Source organism: Toxorhynchites rutilus, chromosome 3, assembly GCF_029784135.1.
Source record: "Toxorhynchites rutilus septentrionalis strain SRP chromosome 3, ASM2978413v1, whole genome shotgun sequence".
NCBI classification, from domain to species: domain Eukaryota; kingdom Metazoa; phylum Arthropoda; class Insecta; order Diptera; family Culicidae; genus Toxorhynchites; species Toxorhynchites rutilus.
In genome coordinates, this window is record NC_073746.1 from 34839905 (window position 1) to 34864152 (window position 24248).

At 39.0% G+C, this 24248-nt stretch overlaps 1 protein-coding gene across 3 annotated transcripts; it reads left to right on the plus strand.

Annotated features, from left to right (window-relative positions):
- Positions 1-918: 918 nt before the first annotated feature.
- On the plus strand, positions 919-3019 carry LOC129778264 (uncharacterized). Of its 3 annotated transcripts, XM_055785058.1 has the most exons (4): positions 919-2609; positions 2669-2753; positions 2821-2884; positions 2947-3014. In XM_055785058.1, exon 1 carries the CDS (start codon positions 928-930, stop codon positions 2353-2355), a length of 1428 nt encoding a protein of 475 aa, XP_055641033.1. In that variant the 5' UTR covers positions 919-927; the 3' UTR covers positions 2356-2609; positions 2669-2753; positions 2821-2884; positions 2947-3014. The 3 variants fall into 3 exon arrangements, with proteins under 3 accessions (XP_055641033.1, XP_055641032.1, XP_055641031.1); XM_055785057.1 differs by having other exon boundaries at positions 2821-3019; XM_055785056.1 differs by having other exon boundaries at positions 2669-3019.
- The last annotated feature ends 21229 nt before the right edge of the window (positions 3020-24248 follow it).

The following is a 24248-nucleotide window of genomic DNA, read 5'->3' on the forward strand; positions in this document are numbered from 1 at the left end:
GACCCGCTTGGGCTTATCGGACATTTTCTGATGATCCTCAAGACGCTTCTCCAAGAGATATGGCGCTCGTCAATCGGCTGGGATGATTCGATCAACGACTCGCATTTCGAAAAGTGGTCTTCGTGGTGTGTGTCTCTCCCCGGAATAACGGCGCTTCAGATCCCTCGCTGCTATCGAACAAAATCCTCTATAGCCAAGCACAATGACATCCAGCTACATACCTTTGTTGATGCGAGTGAAACCGGCTTCGCTGCAGTTGTATACCTGAGATTTCAGGAAGACACCACTATCGAATGTGCATTAGTTGGATCGAAAACGAGAGTGTCACCTATCAAATTTCTGTCCATTCCCCGTTCAGAGCTTCAAGCCGCCATAATTGGAGTCAGACTAGCAGAAACGGTGAAGCAATCGTTATCGATCAAGATAAGGCAACGATACTTTTGGACGGATTCGAAGGATGTACTCTGCTGGCTGAATTCCGACCATCGTCGTTATAGCCAGTTTGTGGCCTTCAGAGTCAGCGAGCTCCTCGAATCCTCAGATGTGCGCGAATGGAATTGGATACCTAGCAAGCAAAACGTGGCGGACGAAGGAACGAAATGGAAGACCAACCCCGACTTGTCCGCTTCTAGCCGTTGGTTCCGTGGGCCAGAATTCCTGTGGAAATCTACGGAACATTGGCCTATGTCTAATAGTCGCATCGGAGTAACCACTAAAGAACTACGTCCTCATCTGTTGTTTCATACTAAAATTGTAGAACCTGTAATCGATCTCCATCGCTTTTCCGACTGGCGGAAACTAATTCGCTGCACGGCTCATGTTTTTCGCTACATAAATAATCTGAAATCCTGCGTATATAAAAAGAATGTAACCAACGGACCACTGCAACGTCGAGAGATAAGCGATTCCGAATGCTGCCTATTTCGTATGGCACAAAACTACACCTACGCTGACGAAATCACCATTCTCTCTAGAAACCGGCTTGCAGAGAATCCAGACAAAACCATTCCGAGAAACAGTCCATTATTTCACAAATGTGTCTTCCTCGACGAGAACGATGTTCTAAGGGTTCGAGGTCGAACAAGAGCTTGCCAGTTTATCGCCCGAGATGCCGCTCAACCAATCATTCTACCACGCGAGCACCCAATCACACGGCTTATTCTTCTTGATTTTCACAAGCGGTTCAACCACCAGAATCACGAGACGATTCTCAATGAAATACGTCAACGTTTCCACGTTCCAAGACTGAAGGGAACATACAGGAAGGTACGCAGGGAGTGCCAAAAATGCAAGAACGACCAAGCGTCTCCACAACCTCCCGCCATGAGTGACCTGCCACCGTACCGTCTAGCTGCTTTCACAGGACCCTTCACGTACATGGGGATCGATTATTTCGGTCCCATGACCGTCGTCGTTGGACGACGCTCAGAAAAAAGATGGGGAGTGCTGGCAACATGCCTCACAACTCGCGCTATCCATTTAGAACTAGCTCACACACTGACAACCGATTCGTGTATTCTAGCAATACGTAACGTAATGGCTAGGAGAGGGACACCTGCAGTTATTTTTAGCGACCGTGGCACCAACTTCCAGGGCGCCAGTAAAGAATTGAAAGAAGTGCTGCAAGACATCAACCAAGAACAGCTCATGCGGGAATTCACAACATCCAATACGGAATGGACCTTTATACCGCCAGCTTCACCACACATGGGCGGAGCGTGGGAGCGCTTGATTGGCTGCGTAAAATGCAACCTTCATAAACTGCAGTGGAGGAAACTTCCCACGGATGAAGTTCTTTACAGTACACTGCTAGAAATTGAGAACATTATAAACTCGCGACCACTTACTGACATCCCCATGGACGACGATGAATCTCCAGTGCTGACACCAAACCACTTTTTGCTGGGGTCATCAAATGGACTAAAACCATGGGTACAGTACAACGATAACCCCATCGTGCTCCGGAATTCCTGGAGGCAATCACAAGTTATGGCCAATGAATTTTGGCGCCAATGGTTAAGAGATTATCTCCCTGTAATCACCCGTCGCACCAAGTGGTTCATGAAGGTAAAACCAATTCAAGTGAATGATGTGGTAGTCATCGCAGATCCCAAGGCCCCTCGCAATAGTTGGCCTATGGGACGAATCATCGCAACCAGAGCAGGACAGGACGGGCAAGTCAGGAGTGCCACCATACAGACTAATCAGGGCATCTACGAACGTCCCGCGGTTAAACTCGCCGTACTCGACGTGGGCGTTAGGAACCAATACGCCTCCGGAGAACCCTCTGCGCATTCGGGGGGGAGTGTTAATACGCCCGTCGATTTGGCGATCCCCTCGTACAGTACACAGTAGCAATGTAACTGCTTACTTATCGATCGTCGTTCGTCGATCGTCCAGTCTGCTTGACCATCACGTAACAATCGTGATCTGTCAGTGGACGATGATCAGCATTTCTTTATCTGCGACGAGCACAAAAGAACAGATTACTTGCAAAAATCCTTAAGTTATACGATCCTGTGCCTGATAATAATTTCTAAAGACTAGTGCTAGTGTTTATATACCTAAATTACCTAAAATTATTTTTTATAAATACTAGGATAAAAAAGGTAACAATACGTTGAGTTTGCAATCAATTTATCTTAAAACCTAGTGTCCTTAAAAATAGGTTACAGCTACAACTAGGAACTAAGAAGAAATTATCTACATCTATCGCTTATTATACTACGCTAAACCTACAATTTACCACATCGGTGAGAATCAAACATTAAACCTATTATACAATTCCTTATACATACAATTTACAAACTTACAATATAGGGCAAATTAGGAATATTGACATAACCTTGAATTATTATGTGGAAGAGAAGTTGAATTACTAAAAGTAAGTGAATTGGATTCTAAATTATGTATTTAAAATAATTATTGTATCCATCATTCCTGTAGGAATTTATAACTCGATGTACTCTCAGTAATAAAGTTCATGAATTCGGTTAATTCTGGCGACGCCCGCGACTATTCTTCCAACAACTATGTTAGTAATATGTAACCGATTACTCGCGGTTGGCTCGAGGTTAGTATTACAAGTGTTTTCGTAATTGTGATGTTGCTGTCTCCAATGCTCTGTACCTGTGCCCGACACGGGATACTTCCTTTTGGGATGCAGCTGACCATTAATCAGCAACGTCCCCTAGTCTGTACCCCATATGTAGCGTGGTGCGTCTTCTCGACTCGAGGAATCCAAGATAGAATGGTCTCTAGCCGGCGCAAACATCAGCTCGTGTAGAGTTGTCATGAGCGGTACAACCTTTGGCTCTTGTTGAATGATCAGTGGACTGCACAACCTTTGGCCCGTGTATCTGTAAAGAGTGTGTGTATGTATTGCCGCGACTAAGTAAAAGTTTATAGATCGGATAGGAGGGATATGAAACAGGGACACAACGAAGGAAACATCATTAAACGTTGACATCGGCGTTTCTGAGGAACAGGTATAGATGAAGCAGAAGATCAGGATCACGGCTACCTAAGATATCCCGGACGGGGATATCCGATTGTCTGCCTTGTGCTCTCAGTGCTCTAGAGAGCTGAGAGCGAGCAGCATGGAACCGGATACACGACCAGACAACATGCTCGATGTCGTGGTAGCCATCGCCACAATCACAAAGATTGTTTACTGCGAGCCCAATGCGATAGAGATGCGCGTTTAGGTTGTAGTGATTGGACATAAGCCGAGATATCACGCGAATGAAATCACGACCTACATTCAATCCCTTGAACCATGCACTCGTCGAGACCTTAGGGATAATCGTGTGTAACCAACGACCGAACTCATCTTCACTCCACATGCGCTGCCAACTTACGAGCGTATTCTGACGAGGAATGTGGAAAAATTCATTATAAGCAATTTGCCTTTCAAAAAGTGTGCCTTCTAAAGCGCCCACCTAGCTAGCGAGTCAGCTTTCTCATTCCCCGGAATCGCGCAATGAGAGGGAACCCATGCTAAGGTAATCTTGAATAATTTTTCGACCAAAACACTCAATAGTTGTCTTATTCTTGTTAGGAAATAAGATGAGCATTTATCAACTTTCATTGAGCGGATTGCCTCTATTGAGCTGAGACTGTCTGAAAAAATAAAATAGTGGTCGATGGGCAATGTTTCAATGATCCCTAATGCGTAATATATCGCACCCAGTTCAGCGACATACACGGAACAAGGATCTTTGAGTTTGAAAGAGGCACTGGAATTTTCATTGAAGATGCCGAAGCCAGTGGACCCGTTAATGAATGAACCGTCAGTAAAGAACATTTTATCAGATCTAACTTTCCCATATTCTGCCGAAAATATCGGCGGAATAGAATCGGAGCGTAGATGATCTGGGATTCCATGGATTTTTTGTCGCATGGACAGATCAAAATTGACAGAGGAATTGCAAAAGTATGGGAAGCAAACTTGGTTGGAGATGCCCGGTGAAGAGTGCACTTCATGGGTAAGGAAATCATGGTACAAAGACATAAAACTTGACTGAGGAGTCTATTGGAATAGATTATGTTTGGTGCAATATTATCATAGAATATCAATGAAATAATAAGCTCTACAAAGACTAAAAACTAATTTATCTCACAGAAATTCTGCTGACAAAAATGTGTCAGGAATTTAAATCAAAATTGTCCGGAATTCAAATCATGAAACAAATCACGGTACAACGAAGAAATTTACAGATTTTGAACAAATGTAACATATTTTGTGGGATTCTGTGGTTCATAACTTACATGAATGACTTCTAATTATATAGGAACGGTAACTTTTCATAATATGGTCGATGCAAAGTCAAACCGGACCATGTGATATTTTTATGAATCCGAGAAAAACGCACTCGAAGTTTGGTGCTATGAAAGGGTTTTCGTTGATTACTCAAAACTATTTCGATACGTTATTCCTGCTGTACGCGTGATTTTCTAAATCTGATAAATTTCATATGTAGCTTACGAAATGCTCAACCTAATGCAATGAATAGGTCGTATGAATAAAAAAAAGTATTTACTTATTCTGCCCGTTTTCAAGTAAAGTAAACTTTCCTAGTATTTACTTGAATCCGTATGAATAAAAGTTTACTTTACTAATTTGATTTTCGAATTCGAACATAGTTTTTACTTTGTCAAACATCTATCAACTGATTGTTTAGGTTTAGTTTCAAAAGGTTTTTTTTTGGACAAAGCGTGAATTCGCGATGAAAAAGGAATAGTATCGACGTCTGGTAGGTATTACACTAACGAGATAGGGACCCAAACTATTGTCCCTAATTGAAAGTCGCCATCATATTAGAAGACACGAAGCCAGTTTTCAAATTTGAATGAAAATGTTCACATCATGTTATTTAATCACTTAAAACACTTCTCCCCGACTTTTATTTAACTCTTTGTCTATACATTTCCAACATCATTACTGAAACTTTTCACTATAATATAAAGTTGTCTTCAAAAACAATATTCGTACAAGATTTTTTCACCACCTGCAAACAAAAGTGTTTTTCATTTAAACAGAATGCCAAATTGGTACGGAAAGGTTATTTTTCATTCATAATTTAAATTTCAAAAACGTGTTCATTCCGCCTGAAAATCAATCAATTTTTTTACGCTCCCCTAAACTAGTAAACGAAGCTCAATGCCATCAATGCGGATCGTTAACTTGTTTAGCTTCAAGCGCAAGATAACAGCATTAAACATAAATCGGATATGACATCAAAACGAATGATGATTTTATCGATCTTTTTATTAGTTTTTTTTAAATGTGTCGAAATACTTAAATTTAGTTTTACAGCAACTTAACTTTTTTAACCATGAGAAATATTACAAAATCGTTTTTCACCATCTACTTTGGGCTTCAAATATTAGTTACCCTGTTTATGATTATTTCACTAGGAGCAGTTGATTTGACCGTTTATTAAACAATCAAGAGAATGCTAGTTAGTGACATATGATAGCCAATAGATAATGACAACATCGATGGCTGCTGCTCCCTCTGCTCACCATTAGCTTATAGTAAACAACGCAATTTGCCAAACGCTCCAATTCGGGTGACGACCGTTTTCACCCGATAAATATTGAATGTTTAATGAATAATTATAGCGTATGGCGTCCTTCGTTTTCCATCCCACTCCAGTCATTTATTCCGACAGGACTCTTTTTCATGTTACCTGTGTCGCACAAAACTAACTCATTTCATATTTATCACCGGCTCGCTCAACTCGACATGAGTGGCCCCCACTTCGCTGGTATTCAATTATCGGTGAAGTGGCTAACCACCCCGTGGGACGCCTCACCGAAGCGGTTTCCTATAATTCATTTTTGTCACGATATTTTCCGTGGTCAATGTGGCGGAATCAATTGATGCAACTCGACGCAACCACATGCCGAAATGAGTTGATTTTTTATGGACCCCAAATTCGTTACTGTTCTTGTTGTAGGCGGGAAACCACTTGAAAGTGAGTGTTGGTCTCTTTTTTTTACATGAATGTTGAGAATTGTTTTACAAAGATTTTATTCCTCGAAATTGACGAAAATTGATATTCCGTACAACGTTGATGGCTGATCTTAATCACGAAGACTGAAACTAGTTTTCTAGAACAAAAAATCACCCACTTCACATATCATCCCATTCTCACAGGGCACGAACTGGGCCATCGATTATTTCCGGATGAACGGCAAGCGAAATATCTCTTTCCCCAAGTGGGGAACCTTTCGTTAGCATAATCAGGAAAAGGCTCCAGCGGGGCCTACCGTTTCGTGTGCCTGCTATATTGGTTCCGTCTTTCGGCGAATCTCAAAGGTAGTTATTTTATTGAGAAGGACCATGAATCCCTCCGTTACAACGATCTGAGATTTCTTTCCGATCCATCAATTATTCATTGAGTGTCGGCTCTCGGCTCTTTCCCCATCATCGAGTGCTGAGGCATCAATCGTGGAACCATATTTAAAGCCACTGGGTAATCACCGTTTTGCCCCGACCGAACCCCGAGAGACAGTTTCAATGTTTCGTTCCGCAGAGCAGTCTGCAATCCGATGCAGAAGAATCGCAATCTCGGTAGAATAGTTTGAGATTGCAAACTTTTTAATTGCATCGGAATGGGGATTTATGGCTCATAAATTAAATATGTATGGTAGTGTTCGAGTTCGGTGTCTGCTGTCGAGGAAAGCGGCACAAACTGGATGAAAGAATAAATGCGTTCTTCAGTTTCTCTCTGCCACCGTGGCTTTCGATAGGATAATAAGTATTCGAGTTGTAGTACAAGTGGCTTGCGACACGGTGGAATGAGCGGGATAGTTTGAGGAGTGAAGAAACTTCTTTCTTTCTTTCATTTTTTTCTTGCAGGGAAAGAAGTATAAGCCTCTTCGCTATAGGCTAAACTTTTCCTTATTTTAAATTCAACACTCATCTCGCGTTCTGGAACCCAATGGAAAAGTTTTCCACTCAACGCTGAATCAAAAATGCTTCTCACTCTTTTTGACTAAATTGTTGCTCGCAGATCGTTTCCCCTTGGTTTTATTTTCCATAAATATTGCGCTTTATTAATGTCGAAAGTTTATCTCACACACATGGGTCGAGATTAATTCGAGAGGGATTGTTCAATTTGTCACATCCAAGTTTGTTCTCTAACAAATTTGCCAATATGGTGGAAGCTTAAAAAGTTCGATTGGAAAAAAGAAGTAGGGTTAAATCGGGACTGACTTTGCAAAGGGAAAAAATCCAAATACCATAGTTCTAGCATCCGTTTTTAGTAAGTTTTTTTCTAAATTTCCGTTGCATTAATAAGTAATACTTATGGTAATTAACTGTCATTTATACTCACCGCTGGAGCAAGGCTGAAATCTATGTTGATATTTTTCTTCAGTTATGCTTCTGCGATTCCGTTCCACACTGTCACAGAATAGATACTGACTGACATACTTTACTTCATTTTAAATTGTTTTTTATCAATGCGTTTTTGTATATAAACTAGAGATGAAACGGATATCCGGTAACTATCCGGCCGGATACCGGATAGTGATCTTCTGTCCGGCCGGATACCGGATATTAGAAAATATAAATAATTTCTCATTAACACAAAATAAAATTACTCTAGCCATCAATTCCAGAGATGGTTTACCTCCATTGGAAGAGTATAACTTCCTTTCTCGTTTGATCCATGACAGCGCGGTTCGCGCTCAAACGAAACCCATCCCAGGTTCCACCATTCGCCGAAGGCCTCCCAATCCATGGTGGGATAGCCAATGTTCAAAGCTTTATGTAGAAAAATCGAATGCATTTAAAGCTTTTCGGAAACGTGGAACCCCTGAAAATTTTCAAACGTATTTAACCCTTGAGAATCAGTTCAAAAATTTGACCAAAGGGAAAAAACGTGCGTATTGGCGAAATTTCGTGGGAGGTTTGTCACGAGAAACGTCAATGAAAAAATTATGGAAAGTGGCTCGAAACATGAGAAATCGCTCTTCAACAAATGAAAGCGAAGAATATTCACATCGATGGATTTTCAATTTTGCACGGAAGGTTTGTCCTGATTCCGCTCCTGTGCAAAAAATTGTTCGAGATATACCACAAGATAGGTGCGATCTTGATTCCGAGTTTTCGATGGTAGAATTCTCTCTTGCTCTCCTTTCATGTAACAATTCTGCTCCGGGATCGGATCGAATTAAGTTCAACTTGCTGAAAAACCTTCCTGATGTGGCGAAACATCGCTTGTTGAATTTATTCAATCGGTTTCTGGAGCATAATATTGTTCCAGATGATTGGAGACAAGTACGAGTTATAGCTATTCAAAAACCCGGAAAACCCGCGTCCGACTTCAATTCGTACCGCCCAATAGCAATGCTGTCTTGTATACGGAAATTGTTGGAGAAAATCATCTTGTTTCGCCTTGATCGATGGGTTGAAACGAATGGGCTACTCTCAGATACACAATATGGGTTCCGCAGGGGCAAGGGGACAAATGATTGTCTTGCGTTGCTTTCTTCAGAAATTCAATTGGCTTACGCCGAGAAAAAACAAATGGCTTCAGTATTCTTGGACATAAAGGGGGCCTTTGATTCTGTTTCAATAGAGGTTTTGTCAGACAAATTACACTCTCGGGGTCTGCCGCCTCTATTGAATAATATGTTATATAACTTGCTTTGTGAGAAGCATTTGAACTTTTCTCACGGAGATTCGGCAGTAAGTCGGTTCTCTTACATGGGCCTCCCCCAGGGCTCATGTTTAAGCCCCCTTTTGTACAACTTCTATGTAAGCGACATCGACAATTGCCTTACACAAAATTGCAGCCTAAGACAACTTGCAGATGATGGAGTGGTGTCTGTCGTAGGATCTAATGAATCCGACCTGCAAGGACCCTTACAAGATACTTTGAACAATTTTTCAACCTGGGCCATTGGGCTAGGAATCGAATTCTCCACGGAGAAAACAGAGATGGTGGTTTTTTCTAGGAAGCATAGACCAGCAAAACCAAAGCTTCAACTTTTGGGTAAACCGATCACTCATGCTATGTCATTCAAGTATCTTGGGGTCTGGTTCGACTCCAAATGTACTTGGGGGACCCATATTAGGTATCTGAGTAAAAAATGTCAACAAAGAATAAACTTTCTTCGTACAATTACCGGCACCTGGTGGGGAGCCCATCCCGAAAATCTTATAATGTTGTATCGAACAACTATTCTCTCAGTGATGGAGTATGGCAGTTTTTGTTTTCAATCAGCTGCCAAAACACATTTAATTAAACTCGAGCGAATTCAGTATCTTTGTCTCCGTATTGCGTTGGGATGTATGCCCTCAATGCATACCATGAGCCTCGAGGTTTTGGCAGGCGTACTCCCACTAAAAGATCGCTTCAATTTATTATCTCTTCGGTTCCTCATCCGGTGTAAGGTTATGAACCCATTGGTGATCGGAAATTTTGAGCAGCTGATCGAGCTAAATTCTCACTCTGGATTCATGAGTCCATATCATGAATTCATCTCCAAGCAGGTTGATCCTTCTTCGTATATTCCCAACCGTGTTTGTTTTCCTGACTACATCAATTCCTCTGTACATTTTGATCTGTCCATGAAGCAAGATATCTATGAAGATTCAGATTACCAACGATCTTCGATGCAAAGTATGGGGGTATCAGTTGTGATAATATGTACTTTACTGATGGGTCCACTATAAACGAGTTCACAGGATTTGGAGTGTTCAACAAAATTTTCAGCACCTCCCATAGTCTTCAGTTTCCTTGCTCAGTGTATATTGCTGAATTGGCAGCGATACACTGGGCGCTGGACAGCGTCGCCTCACGACCTGTTGAACACTATTACATTGTAATGGATAGTCTTAGCTCCGTCGAAGCTATCCGTTCAGTGAGGCCGGAAAAGCACTCGCCGTACTTCCTTGATAGAATACGAGAAATTTTGAGTGCTTTATCCAGACGCTGTTATGTCATTACCTTTGTGTGGGTCCCTTCTCATTGCTCAATTCTGGGTAATGAGAGGGCTGACTCATTAGCAAAGGAAGGTGCGATTGAAGGCGACATTTATCAGCGTCAAATCGCCTTCAATGAATTTTACTCTTTAGTCCGTAAAAGTACCATCGCTAACTGGCAACGCAAATGGAACGAAGATGAATTGGGCCGGTGGTTTCACTCGATTATCCCTAAGGTTAGCCTCAAACCATGGTTCAAAAGTCTGGACTTGAGTCGGGACTTTATTCGCACCTTCTCCCGACTCATGTCCAATCACTGTTCGTTAGACGCGCTACTCTTTCGTTTCAATTTGGCCGGCAGCAATATCTGCGTTTGGGGCCGAGGTTACCACGACATCGAACGTTGTTTGGTCGTGTGAGGTGTATCTTGTTGGCAGATCGAATTTAGAGAACTCCCTTCGGGCTAGAGGAAGGCAGCCCAATGTGCCGGTGAGAGACGTGTTGGCTCGGTTAGACCTTGATTACATGTCCCAAATATATGTTTTCCTTAAATCTATCGATGTTCGTGTGTGATTATCCTTATATCCTTATACCCTCCATTTCTTCCTTTGTGAGTAATTGGTCCGCTTGCTATAAACAGGAGAATGAAATGTAAATTCACAATAGATGTACGAATAGATTTAAGAATTGAGTGTGTGTGATTATCAACATTGTAATAATTTCCTTATACCCCATCCTTTTTCTGAGAAAAATATGTCACCCTTCTAATCTCGAGTCCACCGCGAGTAATCGGTTTCCCACATTACTAACCATAGATTTAAAAAAATTGTTCATATATATATAGTTTTAAAAATATATTTAAGATTTCGGCTCCTTTAAACTTATGTAACTAAGCCTGTAAAAATAAACGAATTTATAAAAAAAAAACACAAAATAAACCTTAACAAAATAGCTCTTTAACATCATTCATACATAATTATAACACTGTTTGATTACTGAAATGCCTGATTTTTTTCATAAAATTAAATATCTGACAAATCTTGTTAATTGAATATACTCCTTAGAATTCCCACCAAATATGAGGGAACCTGATTGTGATTCGAAATGTTCTCACAAAACAGTCGACTCCGTTTGCAATGGAATATTTTTCCTGAAAATTCTTGACCTATTATTCTTGTTTGCCATTTCGTTGGAACAATCTTAAAAGCTTCTCGTGTAAGGTTTCGTCTCGTTTGCTTAGTTTTTAGAAATTTTAAATAGTCTAATATGATCCTCGGTTCCACAAAGGTTGCATGAGGTAATTTAAATCTTCTCCCAAGTAGTTGAAATGGCTTCCTAAATAAGTTGAATATGTTGTCATGTGATGGTTCACACCATTGAGGAAGATGGCGGTTTTTTCGGCTGAAGGAGGCCTGGATGATAGCTCAGGACTTGGACTGCGGCTTGTATGGAGACTTAAACACACTTTGGAAAAATACTCTAAACGCTGGATTTATTGACGAAGCTTCACTTGCAATGGTTAGATATGGAATTAATGCATGGCATTGGTACTGAACTGTATGCACTTTTCGTTTGTTCGTATGCGTTCGGCTCCTGTTCGGCATCGAGACATGCTGCTGTTGTAGTTGTGTTATGCACCACACACACTGCATTTCCGGAAAGAGAAAGAGGTTTGGATGGGAAAAAGGATAGGGATGGACATTAAAAATTGGGGATTTGGGACACTTGCTCAAACTTCGCGCTTTGGTCGCGAACACATGCGAGGGTAGTTCGGTGCTCTATGTACATTCTTCTATTAGTCCAAAAGCTTTTTTATGCTGCAAAATGTGACATTACCTCAAACATACAGGAGAGGCTAGGATTTAAAATTGTTATTTCTTCCAACAATATCAGAAGCCAAACGCATTGCTCCATAGAGTCATAAAGCATGTTTCGTAGTGAAGTATCTCAGATTATCATCCCTGAAGACAGATACTACAAAAATCTCAACATTGTGATAGAAAATCCTTATTAGAAAAAAAAGTTGATTGAAAAGAGATTTTTTGTAGATACTTGATACACTTTTAAAAGAAATTCGTTCTAAACGGAACATTTTATCATTGTTCATTGTTTTTATGCAAAAATGTGTTGATCCCTCTATTTAAAATGTAAGTCTTCATTTGGTTCATGCACAAATGCAGATTTTTCCAGTTTCTTACTCACCGAATATCCTCGAAGCTTGCCGGATATCCGGTATCCGGTATCCGGCCAAACTACTATCCGTTTCATCACTAATATAAACATTGAATCGTATAAATGCTGCAGCTCTGATAATTTGGTTGTTTTAGAAATTAAATTTTCTCTTTTAGCTAAATAGATTTAATTTTCGTGCTTTGACACGTGAAATTTAAATCAAATCCACTGGTAACTACTATTTACACTTAAGACTGACAAGCAAAAACGAAACGATTAAACAGGACGGGAGTTGTATTTCTGAAATATTTTCTATTTTCTATCGATTTCCATCGAATGTTGTATTCTCAATTATTTTAAAGAACTTTGTAGAGCATTTAAAATCATCATTTAATATAACTGATTTAGCATTCTTCACTAAGTTGCATTAGGGTTACCATAAAAAATGGGTTTTTTTGCTCTAATTTATTTCGAACTATATATGCAATTTGTCTTTGGACAACTATAGAGCTTATTAAGACAAACACTTTTTGGAATGCAGAACTTGTCAATATATCAATCCTACTCGAAGTTATTGATATTTTCTCCCCAAAAATACGTCCTTCTCATTTGTTTGTCGGTCTTTCCGGGGCAAACATGAAAAAAAAAATATTGGCGTCATTTGAAACGGCATATATGGCAGAAAGTTTCAATATTATATATTTTTTTGAATTTGAGTAAACTGGATTTGAATTAGTGAAATTTTGGGCAGAAAAACATCAATAACATTGAATAGGATTAAGATATTCTGATAGTTCTGCATTCGAAAATGTTTGCTTAATAAGCTCTAAAAGTCGATCGTAGGCAGTTTTGATGTAGTATTTGAAATATAAATATTAGAACAGAAATAAAAAGTGGTCACCCCAATGCAACAAAAAAAATGCAAAAACGGTTGTATAAAAAAAATGAAAAAAAACTTTGTTTTACAAAGTTGAATGGAATAACTGGGACCACACCATTTTCGAACCTCTATCTATAAAGATAAGCAGTTTGGTTTTTTTTATCTCACCGATCATTTCGGTCACCCTATTTTTAACAACAAAAATATATGCAACAACTGTGTCAAAGACAGTTTTTTTTTTCTAGAGAATAACAAAAGTGATTTCAAATTTAATTTATTCAAATTCAAAAGATTGCATAGTTTTTTAGATTTCACCTTTTTTATAGTCAAATATGTCCTTTCAAATGCCGTCACTTTTTATGTTTGCCCCAGTAAGAGTTACCAACGAATGAAATGGGCGTATTTTTGGAGAGAAAATATCAATAACTTTGAGTAGCATCAATATATTGACAATACAAAATGTTTTTCTTGGTAAGCTCTAAAAGTTGTCCAAGTATTTCCATACAAAATTTGAAATTCATGGTTTTATAGTGGCCCTATGCAACTGAACTTTCGAACTCTAGATACGAATTAAATACGTTCCTTGGACCATTGTGCACTGGCCAGCATCGAACGACATCAGAATGATAGCTTGAGCTCCGGTAAAAATTAGAGGATCAAGATAGAACTAATAGAGAGAGACAAAAAAAAAAGAAAGAGAGAGAGAGGCACAAAGGATCGAGCGTTCGAGAAGGTTTTGGACTACAATCTTCATACACGATGGAAGTATAGAAACGTTAAGAAAAAAGGCATGTTTCCGAAGAAGCATTGCGGAAGTTAACAACGTTTAAAGAAATACAAAATCGACAAATAAAATTAAAGAAGGAGAAATAGGAAGCTGAGAGAAAATGGCTAACGAGATGTTCGAGACCAGCGAATTCCGGCTTATAAGAAGAACATCAACCTTTCATTAACATCACCATCACCTAAGAAGAACCTCTTCTCTACTGTCAAGGAAGTTACCAATCCCAATTTGTGACATCCGGCCCCTCATCGATACTAACCCATATATTTTTAAATAAAGAAAACATTAATATAAATTGAAGCTTTATTCATACACAATCCGGAATCACAAAGCCAGTTTTATCTCGGGATATGTTAAATGTATAAAAATGCAAAACAAAAATTGTTCTATCAGAAAAAAAATATTGAATCAAATATTTTGTTACAGTTTTGATGAATTTTCATACCTTTTTTCGGATACTCTCCATCAAAGTTTGAACTCTCTGTTGGTGGTTAGCCTCAGCGGCCATCCACGACCTCTTCATGTCAGCAGCATCCCGACTCCTTTTGGCACCTCTCTTCAATTGCCGCTTGACATTTTCTCCCAATATTTTTGGATTGGGCAAAATTGGGGGGTGTTCTCTGATCCATCCGAAGAACAGTTGTACGTTTACGAAAATGTTTCAGCACATACACGATCGATTTAGCCACTTTTAGCAATTCGCGATTTTAGTACCTGGCTGAATTTTAAATGTGGGTGGCCAAAATAAAATTTCTTCTCTCGACTTCCATCCTGCAAAACATTTTCAAAACAGAACGGATTAACGTGAAACGTTTACCGTCGAAAGGAACAGGTTTTTCAAACAATTTTCTGTCAACAGATTTCAGATACGACCACTGCGACCGCTGTTATAAAGTGAACAGTGATTCCGAATTCTAACTGAATCAAATCTCATTTGTTTTAAACCAGTTGATCCAAGGTTTTACCGCGTACGAGAGAGTATCGGCAATGATTGCGCCTTGAATTTTTTTTTGGTTCATCGTTTGCTTGATTACTATTTGTTGATTATTTTCGTTGAGTAAGTCAAATTTACTAGTCGCAGATCGTCCGCATCAGATGTTCTGGCAAATCATTTCAATATTGCCACAAGATTGTCTCAGCGCATCGTATTCTTTTCGATGTGAGTGATTTTATTTGGCGAAAGTTATTCATCAACAGCCTACTTTTCTCAATAACTAATTTCGATATGTCAACTGTCGTGAAATTCTGCTAATTAGTATCACATTTAGTTCAATTTTAGGAATACTGACCATCATTTTCTGAATGAATAAAAAAAATCCACATATGGTATTGTAAATTCATGACAGTTCACGATTTAGTATTAGTACGTGTAGTGCTAGTGACATAATGTGAAAATTGGTATGAAAAAAAGTCACAGGAGAGTTGTGTCCGAGACACGACTGCATAGTTGATGTAGGATTCCGTTAGGCTATCTGTTGATATTGAATATATTTGAACAATTACATCGTGAAACTCTTTGATAATCATTTGGTGGCTCTGAAAAGGGCCATTTTGTTTGTATTGTTTGTTCAATCCAAAAGTGTTTACTGAGTGATAACAGAAAGATGGTAAACAGTCGTTGGATGATACGTATCAGGTCAATAATACCGAAGTGGAACGAGATATGATGAAAACCGCCCTCTGTGATTCTAGACAAGATGCCTCCTGTGTTATGTATGGATAAAATAAAGAAAAAAAAATCACCAATGCAATATAAGATAATTATCAATACCGAACACAATTATCTATTTTTCTCATCAGTGAAAAATGTTACTTTAATATAGAGAAAACATATTTGAAATGGAAAAGGTAATTTTCTTTTATTATTTATACTTTTTAAGTGTTTATTCAACCCAATGCGAATTTTAATTGGACTAAGAACAACTAATACTTTTTCTAATATTTCTTCACTTTCCAATTTTTCTCGCCGTATAAACTTTCCTTGTGTGAAAATGAACACAACAAAATAGACAGCTTAAACCAAACGACCCGTTCTCGAGCGGGAACACACCTTGGTTATTATTTAGGAAAATTGAAATGAATCATCATTTTTAACCCATCTTCTACCATATACAATTTTACACTTACACCTGTGCTAAATTTTTCACAATACACGATCGGTCATTGATATGAAATTTCACGAAGTAACCAACATTAAAGTTCCAAATTTAAATTTTATTTGCTATAATTAATCATATCACTCACCTTACTTGCAATATTAAAACATGCATATATTTGCAATGCTAATTTCCCCCGGGCACCTTGGTTTTGATATCTCTGTTGGAGAATACATTTCTGTAGGAACAAAAGCTACCCCTACTTTCATGTATTTGCAATGTCGATTTCCCCAGGCAGCTTGGTCAATTTCGACCAACCAGAAGTGGGTATTTAAGTTAGGATAGGGGTTGAGATTTTTCAATTATTTGATATTTAGTTTCATGACATATATTATTTTCTTCAATATAAAAAATTGTTATGGAGTACCGAAATCGATTGACGCAAAAATTTTCATCAATCCATCATGAAATGACTGAAATGATGACAATTTTCACGATATGAGCTCGATTTTCGATTTTCAATTTGTAAAATATGTTCCCGAAAGACGTAATCCAAAAAGAGATTGGTTAGTATAAGCGCAATTCGATTCATTTTATTTTTGATTCTCTTGGTATAAAAATGTTTTGTTTTGTGTTTGACATCAAAGGCATTCGTATTAACAGCCGTTGCGTCAGTTTTCTTTCTTATTTGAAATACAACAGTAATTTCCTGTCCTTTTCCTATCTCTGGGAGTTTTTCTTTGTTATTATTGCCTTTTGATCATTTAATTTGACCTCTCATCATGTTTTGTTTCGCTTCTCGAAAGATTTTTTTGAGAATTTGCTTAAACTTCTTCACGGTTATATCATTATTGTATCATTGTAGAATGCTACTGAAATTTTGATGAGTGCTATCACTCGGGTGTTTTTAATTTGTGTTGTATATTTCAATTATTGTAGAATGGGCTCATTCGATTTGCCCGTCAGATGCCGAAGATGAGGTATTTTCCAATGAGCTACCTATGTTTCTACGTAATGTGTGAATAGGATCGATCAGAATGTTGTTTCGTGATAAGTGAAAATTATTGTTGAAACGCCGGAAGTTTTTTTTATTGCTTTTTGTACATATGACAGATTTATTGTTTTGTTGTCCCAGGAAGTCTGATAAGAATTGATAAGAAGCAATAGTTTGAGATTATGGAAAAATCTTTGGAATGTTTTATTTGTTATTGGTCTTGGGGAAATTTTGACATTGTAAGGTTTCCTCTCATACTTATGACTGTTACAAATTTTGTAATTATTCATTCAGTTTCTGATCAATCTAGAATTGTTAGGAAATAAGTATGATCTTTTAAGATGAACTTCCACTTCGGTTCTAACTCCGTGAACACTCTCACGTTCAGTTTATCAGTTTATTGTTGATTTGCACTTCACGCCGGAATACTGCGTCTATATTCCTCCTCACATATTAGATATTGTTGATGTAGTAAACAAAACGGATATGACGTGGAATATCTTACGAGTAGAAGTGTTGACAACTTCAAAAGGGGCGATGACTGTCAAGATCCTGGAATGCCACCAGCTCGGACAGTTTCCCGTTAAGGGAAAACGCCGTTAGACTCGTTTCTAGTCACTTTTTCTGATACCTTCTTCTTGTATGGATCTAGTGGAACTTTTGCCTTCTCAACGTAGCATTACTTGCGCCATTTTTATAAGTAATACTTGGGTGAGATTTCTATGCCAAATAACACGCCTTGAATGTACTCTGGAGTGGCAACCTCTAGAATACGCGTGACCACAGTGCAAGCCGGAAGAATTTTCTTTGACGAAAAATCCCCCGGCCAGAACGGGCATTGAACCCGAACTCCCGGCATTGTAGTGTGGGACGCTAACCACTCGGCCACAAGAGCACGAATTTCTGATACCGCCCTTCCTGACTACTAGATGGTAGAGAAGTTGTGGTTTCCCTTGAGATTTTTTCCCTCTAGGCCCACGACATGTCTCAAGTGCACAATGGTTGATTGGACCACATAGTGGTTGATTGCGCTAACCTGGTGCGCAAATAAGAAACCCAAGTGTCCGTTTGCGAGTCCCACAAGAGCTCTCTGTATGTGTTTTTTTTTCAAAATAGTATGAATGAATTGAAGCGCTTTTCAAGGAGCTTTCGTATCGTAACTCTTCGGAAATCCTGAAGAGTACTTCTTCACTGACTCAACAACAACAATCAATCAACACGTACAGAGTTCTCGCTACGTTGCCAGTTGACGAAATGGAAGCAGACATAGTTAACGAAGGAACACCTTTTATTTTCCAAGCCAATCTCGGGTTTGCAAAAATTTCTATGTCGGACTATGTCGGGCTTCCAAAAATTTCAATTCAAAGACAAGCCTCACCGGTGGTAGAACTGTTGGTTTCCCAAAAAATCGAGCGCAGCGTGCAAGTAAAATAAGATCCCCCTCTGACCTCTTAGCGAATCAGCACTCGAGGGAACATCAAAAACACCCTGCCACCTGCTGAAGTGATTGTGTCGTTTAGCACAGCTTACAAAGACAAAGACAAAGACAAAGACAAAGACAAAGACAAAGACAAAGACAAAGACAAAGACAAAGACAAAGACAAAGACAAAGACAAAGACAAAGACAAAGACAAAGACAAAGACAAAGACAAAGACAAAGACAAAGACAAAGACAAAGACAAAGACAAAGACAAAGACAAAGACAAAGACAAAGACAAAGACAAAGACAAAGACAAAGACAAAGACAAAGACAAAGACAAAGACAAAGACAAAGACAAAGACAAAGACAAAGACAAAGACAAAGACAAAGACAAAGACAAAGACAAAGACAAAGACAAAGACAAAGACAAAGACAAAGACAAAGACAAAGACAAAGACAAAGACAAAGACAAAGACAAAGACAAAGACAAAGACAAAGACAAAGACAAAGACAAAGACAAAGACAAAGACAAAGACAAAAACAAAGACAAAGACAAAGACAAAGACAAAGACAAAGACAAAGACAAAGACAAAGACAAAGACAAAGACAAAGACAAAGACAAAGACAAAGACAAAGACAAAGACAAAGACAAAGACAAAGACAAAGACAAAGACAAAGACAAAGACAAAGACAAAGACAAAGACAAAGACAAAGACAAAGACAAAGACAAAGACAAAGACAAAGACAAAGACAAAGACAAAGACAAAGACAAAGACAAAGACAAAGACAAAGACAAAGACAAAGACAAAGACAAAGACAAAGACAAAGACAAAGACAAAGACAAAGACAAAGACAAAGACAAAGACAAAGACAAAGACAAAGACAAAGACAAAGACAAAGACAAAGACAAAGACAAAGACAAAGACAAAGACAAAGACAAAGACAAAGACAAAGACAAAGACAAAGACAAAGACAAAGACAAAGACAAAGACAAAGACAAAGACAAAGACAAAGACAAAGACAAAGACAAAGACAAAGACAAAGACAAAGACAAAGACAAAGACAAAGACAAAGACAAAGACAAAGACAAAGACAAAGACAAAGACAAAGACAAAGACAAAGACAAAGACAAATCGAGAAGCGTTATTTTCATTCGGAGTAATGCTCAGCCACACACTGAACGCTGCTCGAATTGGGAACTCTTCCTTATCCAGTGAACTTTTCGTATACTGCGCTGTCAAAACTTGTGACTTATGTGATGCTATGTGACCACTTATGTGAAGATATGTCGAATGGTTTGTTTCCAAACCGACATCGTTTCATCGGATTAATTTATGCAATTATCTAATAAATATTTTCTCCCAGTCTAAATAAAATATATTGAGACCCTAATGAATCATGTAAGGTCGAGTTATAAAGAAATGAAAATGTATCAATATTTTACTGTACTGTAAAATACTGCTTGTTAAAATTATTACAAAATCATTATTCTCTGTGTTAAACAACAGGTCACTACAATAGCTTCCCATAAGTTAGCCGCCTCTGCCAGCTACCCAAGAAGTCATAAAGCTGTACATAAACCAACGCCAAAATGAAGCCCAATACCCCACTAAATAGCTTCTGCAGAGGGGAACCATCTCTAGGGACGAAGCGAAAACATCTCTGCTGATGATGCTCTCATCTTAGGCCATAAATTCGCGCTTACCACAATGCCGGGCGCTCGGAGGTCGACCAAATGAACACGTCCGGAACATGGCGACGTGAGATAGCAGCAGTCAGCAGCGCCAACAACACAGCGAGTTTGAGTATTCCCAATAATAACCGTCAAAATGATGGTGGCCGTAAGTGATAATGTTGACTTTCGCATGAAATATGCACACAATGGTTCCCATCTTTGAGTAGCTCGAGGGAGGTCATAGAATATTTTTATCTAGTTCTGCTTGGTGTGGAGTGCGCCGCAATGCCGCCTCGAATTTGTTATCATGTAGTTCATGTCTATTATTGTGTGATGTTACGACGCGAAAGTCCGTTATTGGATTAGATACTGGGGCCACAAAATCCCATTGTATACGGTTATGGCCACGTCTCGTATGGAATCTCTGCTATCGGAAATCTGCGCGTGTGGATCTAATTATATTACTGCCGCTCCCCGAATGGTATGTTCCGAATGCGCAAATAATTTCACATTGACAAAGTATTAGTGGATCATATCTTTGTCTTTATAGAATAGGTAGGTCACATATTAATTAAGATAATAAAAAGTATACTTCAACATTTTCTAATTGAGCTTCATCTCTTTGTTCTCAAAATTATTCTCATTCTCTTAATTTCGGAATAACATCTCGACAGAAGGTCGGACAGCTAGTTGAAGCCGTCAATTCTAGAAAGTACCTCCCACAAGAACCCTGGCATAAAAACGTGCCTGTTGTAAATTCACATGTAAATTTACCACATCCCACCGGGAGAGAGAGCAGAACAAATCGTGTGAATAACATACACCAAACCGCATATGGTACCGTCGATTTGCATACAACATCAGACGCAGACGGAAACCCGAATGATCCGGCGAACATTCTCAAGAGTGCGATGGAGATTAGGATTCCAGTGCACGTCCCAGTCCTGAATATCCGGAGTCTCTCGAGCCGTTTCGAACCGGTATGTAAAGTGGCGAGAAGAAAGTGTATGTGTATATTTCTGCTGGCATCCATTTGTGGGGAGTAGAAAACGGCTATCAATACCACGGTGATATGAGATTAAAAGGAACGAATAATATTAGTACCTTTGATCCGGTTCTATTGAATATCGGATTGCGACGTGTCGGGAAGATCTGGACGTGAGTGGAATTAAAATCGCTGAGCTTTCCAACGACCTGTGTGAACAACAATTTACAACAGTTTCCACAACCTTCCACCCGGAGTCCTTGTTCGTGTTATGGCTGATAAATGTCAACATCAGCTATTGACGAAAAAGGCAAAACCCGTATCTGACACTAAATGTCACGTATCAGTTTAATCACGGTTCTATCGGTCGTCCGGAAGCTCACGTGTCCCGCGATTGATCAATATGATTCCTACATGGTTCGACCATTGAAGGAAAATAAACAATCGAGCAAAACACGAAAAGCACATTCGAAAATTAATTAACCTGTCGCCCATCATAACGGAAATGAATATTTTTCCAAGTTGTCAGACAACCGGACCATATTATTCCATTAAAAATACAAATTGTCAGTAAACGGATACCACGAAGCGAATTGGTTTTATATGCTGTTTTCTCTGCGATGAAGACTGACTATGTCGGAAATCAATCACATCACAGTAATTACAATAGATAAATAAATGAAATATTTTATGATTTTGAAACACAGCTTTATATAATATATAAACAAATTCAGCGCGTAATCATTGGATGACGATACATTTATCCGAATGGGGGTACGATACACATTTAATTAAATATTTAATTACAATACGCTTTTGATGGTCTAAACACAGTACGATATCTTTAAATCATGATTCGCAGTCCGGTAGATGTTCCCAATTGATAATCCAAATGTAATGATGTTACAATTCGAAAACTATTTGATAAATATCTGGTGTAGACTACTAGGGTAAATAATCTTGGTTTGTCCGATTTAGGGTGTTTTCACACAACTAATAAATACAAATCGATATTTCTGTATGAAAATCACATCTAATCAAGACAAATTTGAGTTTGTTTAAAAGCCCCAAGTCTCTAGTGGCTAACAACGTTGGTGATTGACAAGAGAATCGACGAAAGCATCCAACTTTTTTCAGCATGTGAAAACAGCTTCTTCAATCAATGTGTTGGTCTCGCATCATACGATACCACTCAGTGAGTGAACGAATCCGAACATGTGGTAGACAAGTTCATTCTGTCTCGTAAGAAGAAAGAACAGCAGCTCTGTCGACGAATGATTCACTCTCCATCGATCGGATTTGTGTGTGGATGGAACAGAGAAGGATTGCCAAGCGATAATTTTCCCGTGATTGCACTCAATTGAACAATTATCATACCGACAGCAAGCGTTTTAGGGGCCGATGCAGCAAGTGTCTACATTGTGATGCATACCTTACAAATATTTATAAGCAGGGAACAAAGCGGCGATTTTCATTCGATCAGATGTTTTGAATGTCTTGTTCTAAACTTTATCTAACTTATTCTAAAAATTTATCAGGTGTAATACATATTTTAGATTAATGTGGGCTAATTGTACAGGGTTTTCCAACTTTAAATTCCGAAAGTAAATTGAAATAAAACACACTTAGAACTCGAATTTCGATGAAACTTTTATTTCAAATGTTTGGTTTATGCCATTATGTGTGAAATACAACATCATTCAAATGTCCACCTAGGGCTTCCTCGCACACCTTGATCCGGAAGAGATAATTTTCGATGACTTTTCGGCACATATGGGCGGTATCTCGGTCATAACTTCACGAATGTTGTCTTTCAAATGTTCAAGAGTTTGCGGAGAGTTGGCATAGACACGGTCTTTCGCATAACCCCACAAAAAAAGGGTAGCGGGTTCAAATCGCATGAAATCGCATGTAATTGGCATGACCAAAACGCGAAATTATGCGTCCCTCAAATTTCGTTCGCAATATGGCCATGTTCGGTCGTGTTGTGTGGCACGTGGCGCATGACATGTGCTGAAACCACATGTCATCCGTATCCATATCTTCAATTTGTGGCAAAAAAAATCGGTTAACAAATCGCTCACCATTCACAGTTACCGTCTCGCCCTCCTCATTTTCAAAGAAATACGGCCCGATGACTCCACCAGACCATAATGCGCACCAAACAGTGACTTTTGGCGGATGCAATGGTCTCTCAACAATCACGTGTGGATTTTCTGAGCCCCATATACGGTAATTGTGGATGTTCACATAGCCACCATGCTCGAAATGTGCCTCATCGCTGAAGAAAATTTGATGCGAAAATTCAGCATTTTGCTGCTGTTATTCGTTCACCCAATCGACGTAAGCCCGACGCATTCCATGGTCACCACGCTCTAATTTTTGTACCAGTTGGACTTCATATGGATGCAAAATTCGCCACAATGATGTGTTTGACAAGCCCAATTGCTGAGCACGCCGTGGAATCGAAACATTCGGGTCATCCTCCACACTGGCAGCAACAGCAGCAATATTTTCGGCCGAACGCACATTACGATGATGCACAGGTTTTACAATATCCGCTACGGATCCAGTTTGTTCGAATTTACGCACTACATTAGCGATTGTGTGCTCTGTAGGCCGTCCATGACGACCAAAACCCGTCCGTAATGCTCGAAAAACATTTGCCGGTTTTTCATCATTTTTATAGTATAATTTAACAAAATTAACACGTTGTGCGATGCTAAAACGATCCATATTGTAAAATGGCAGACATTCAACTAACGATATGACGCTTTGGTTGACAGATACGTCAAACG

Coding starts and splice junctions, on each gene's coding strand:
- LOC129778264 (XM_055785056.1), top strand. CDS start 928: ATGGCACAAAACTACACCTACGCTGACGAAATCACCATTCTCTCTAGA.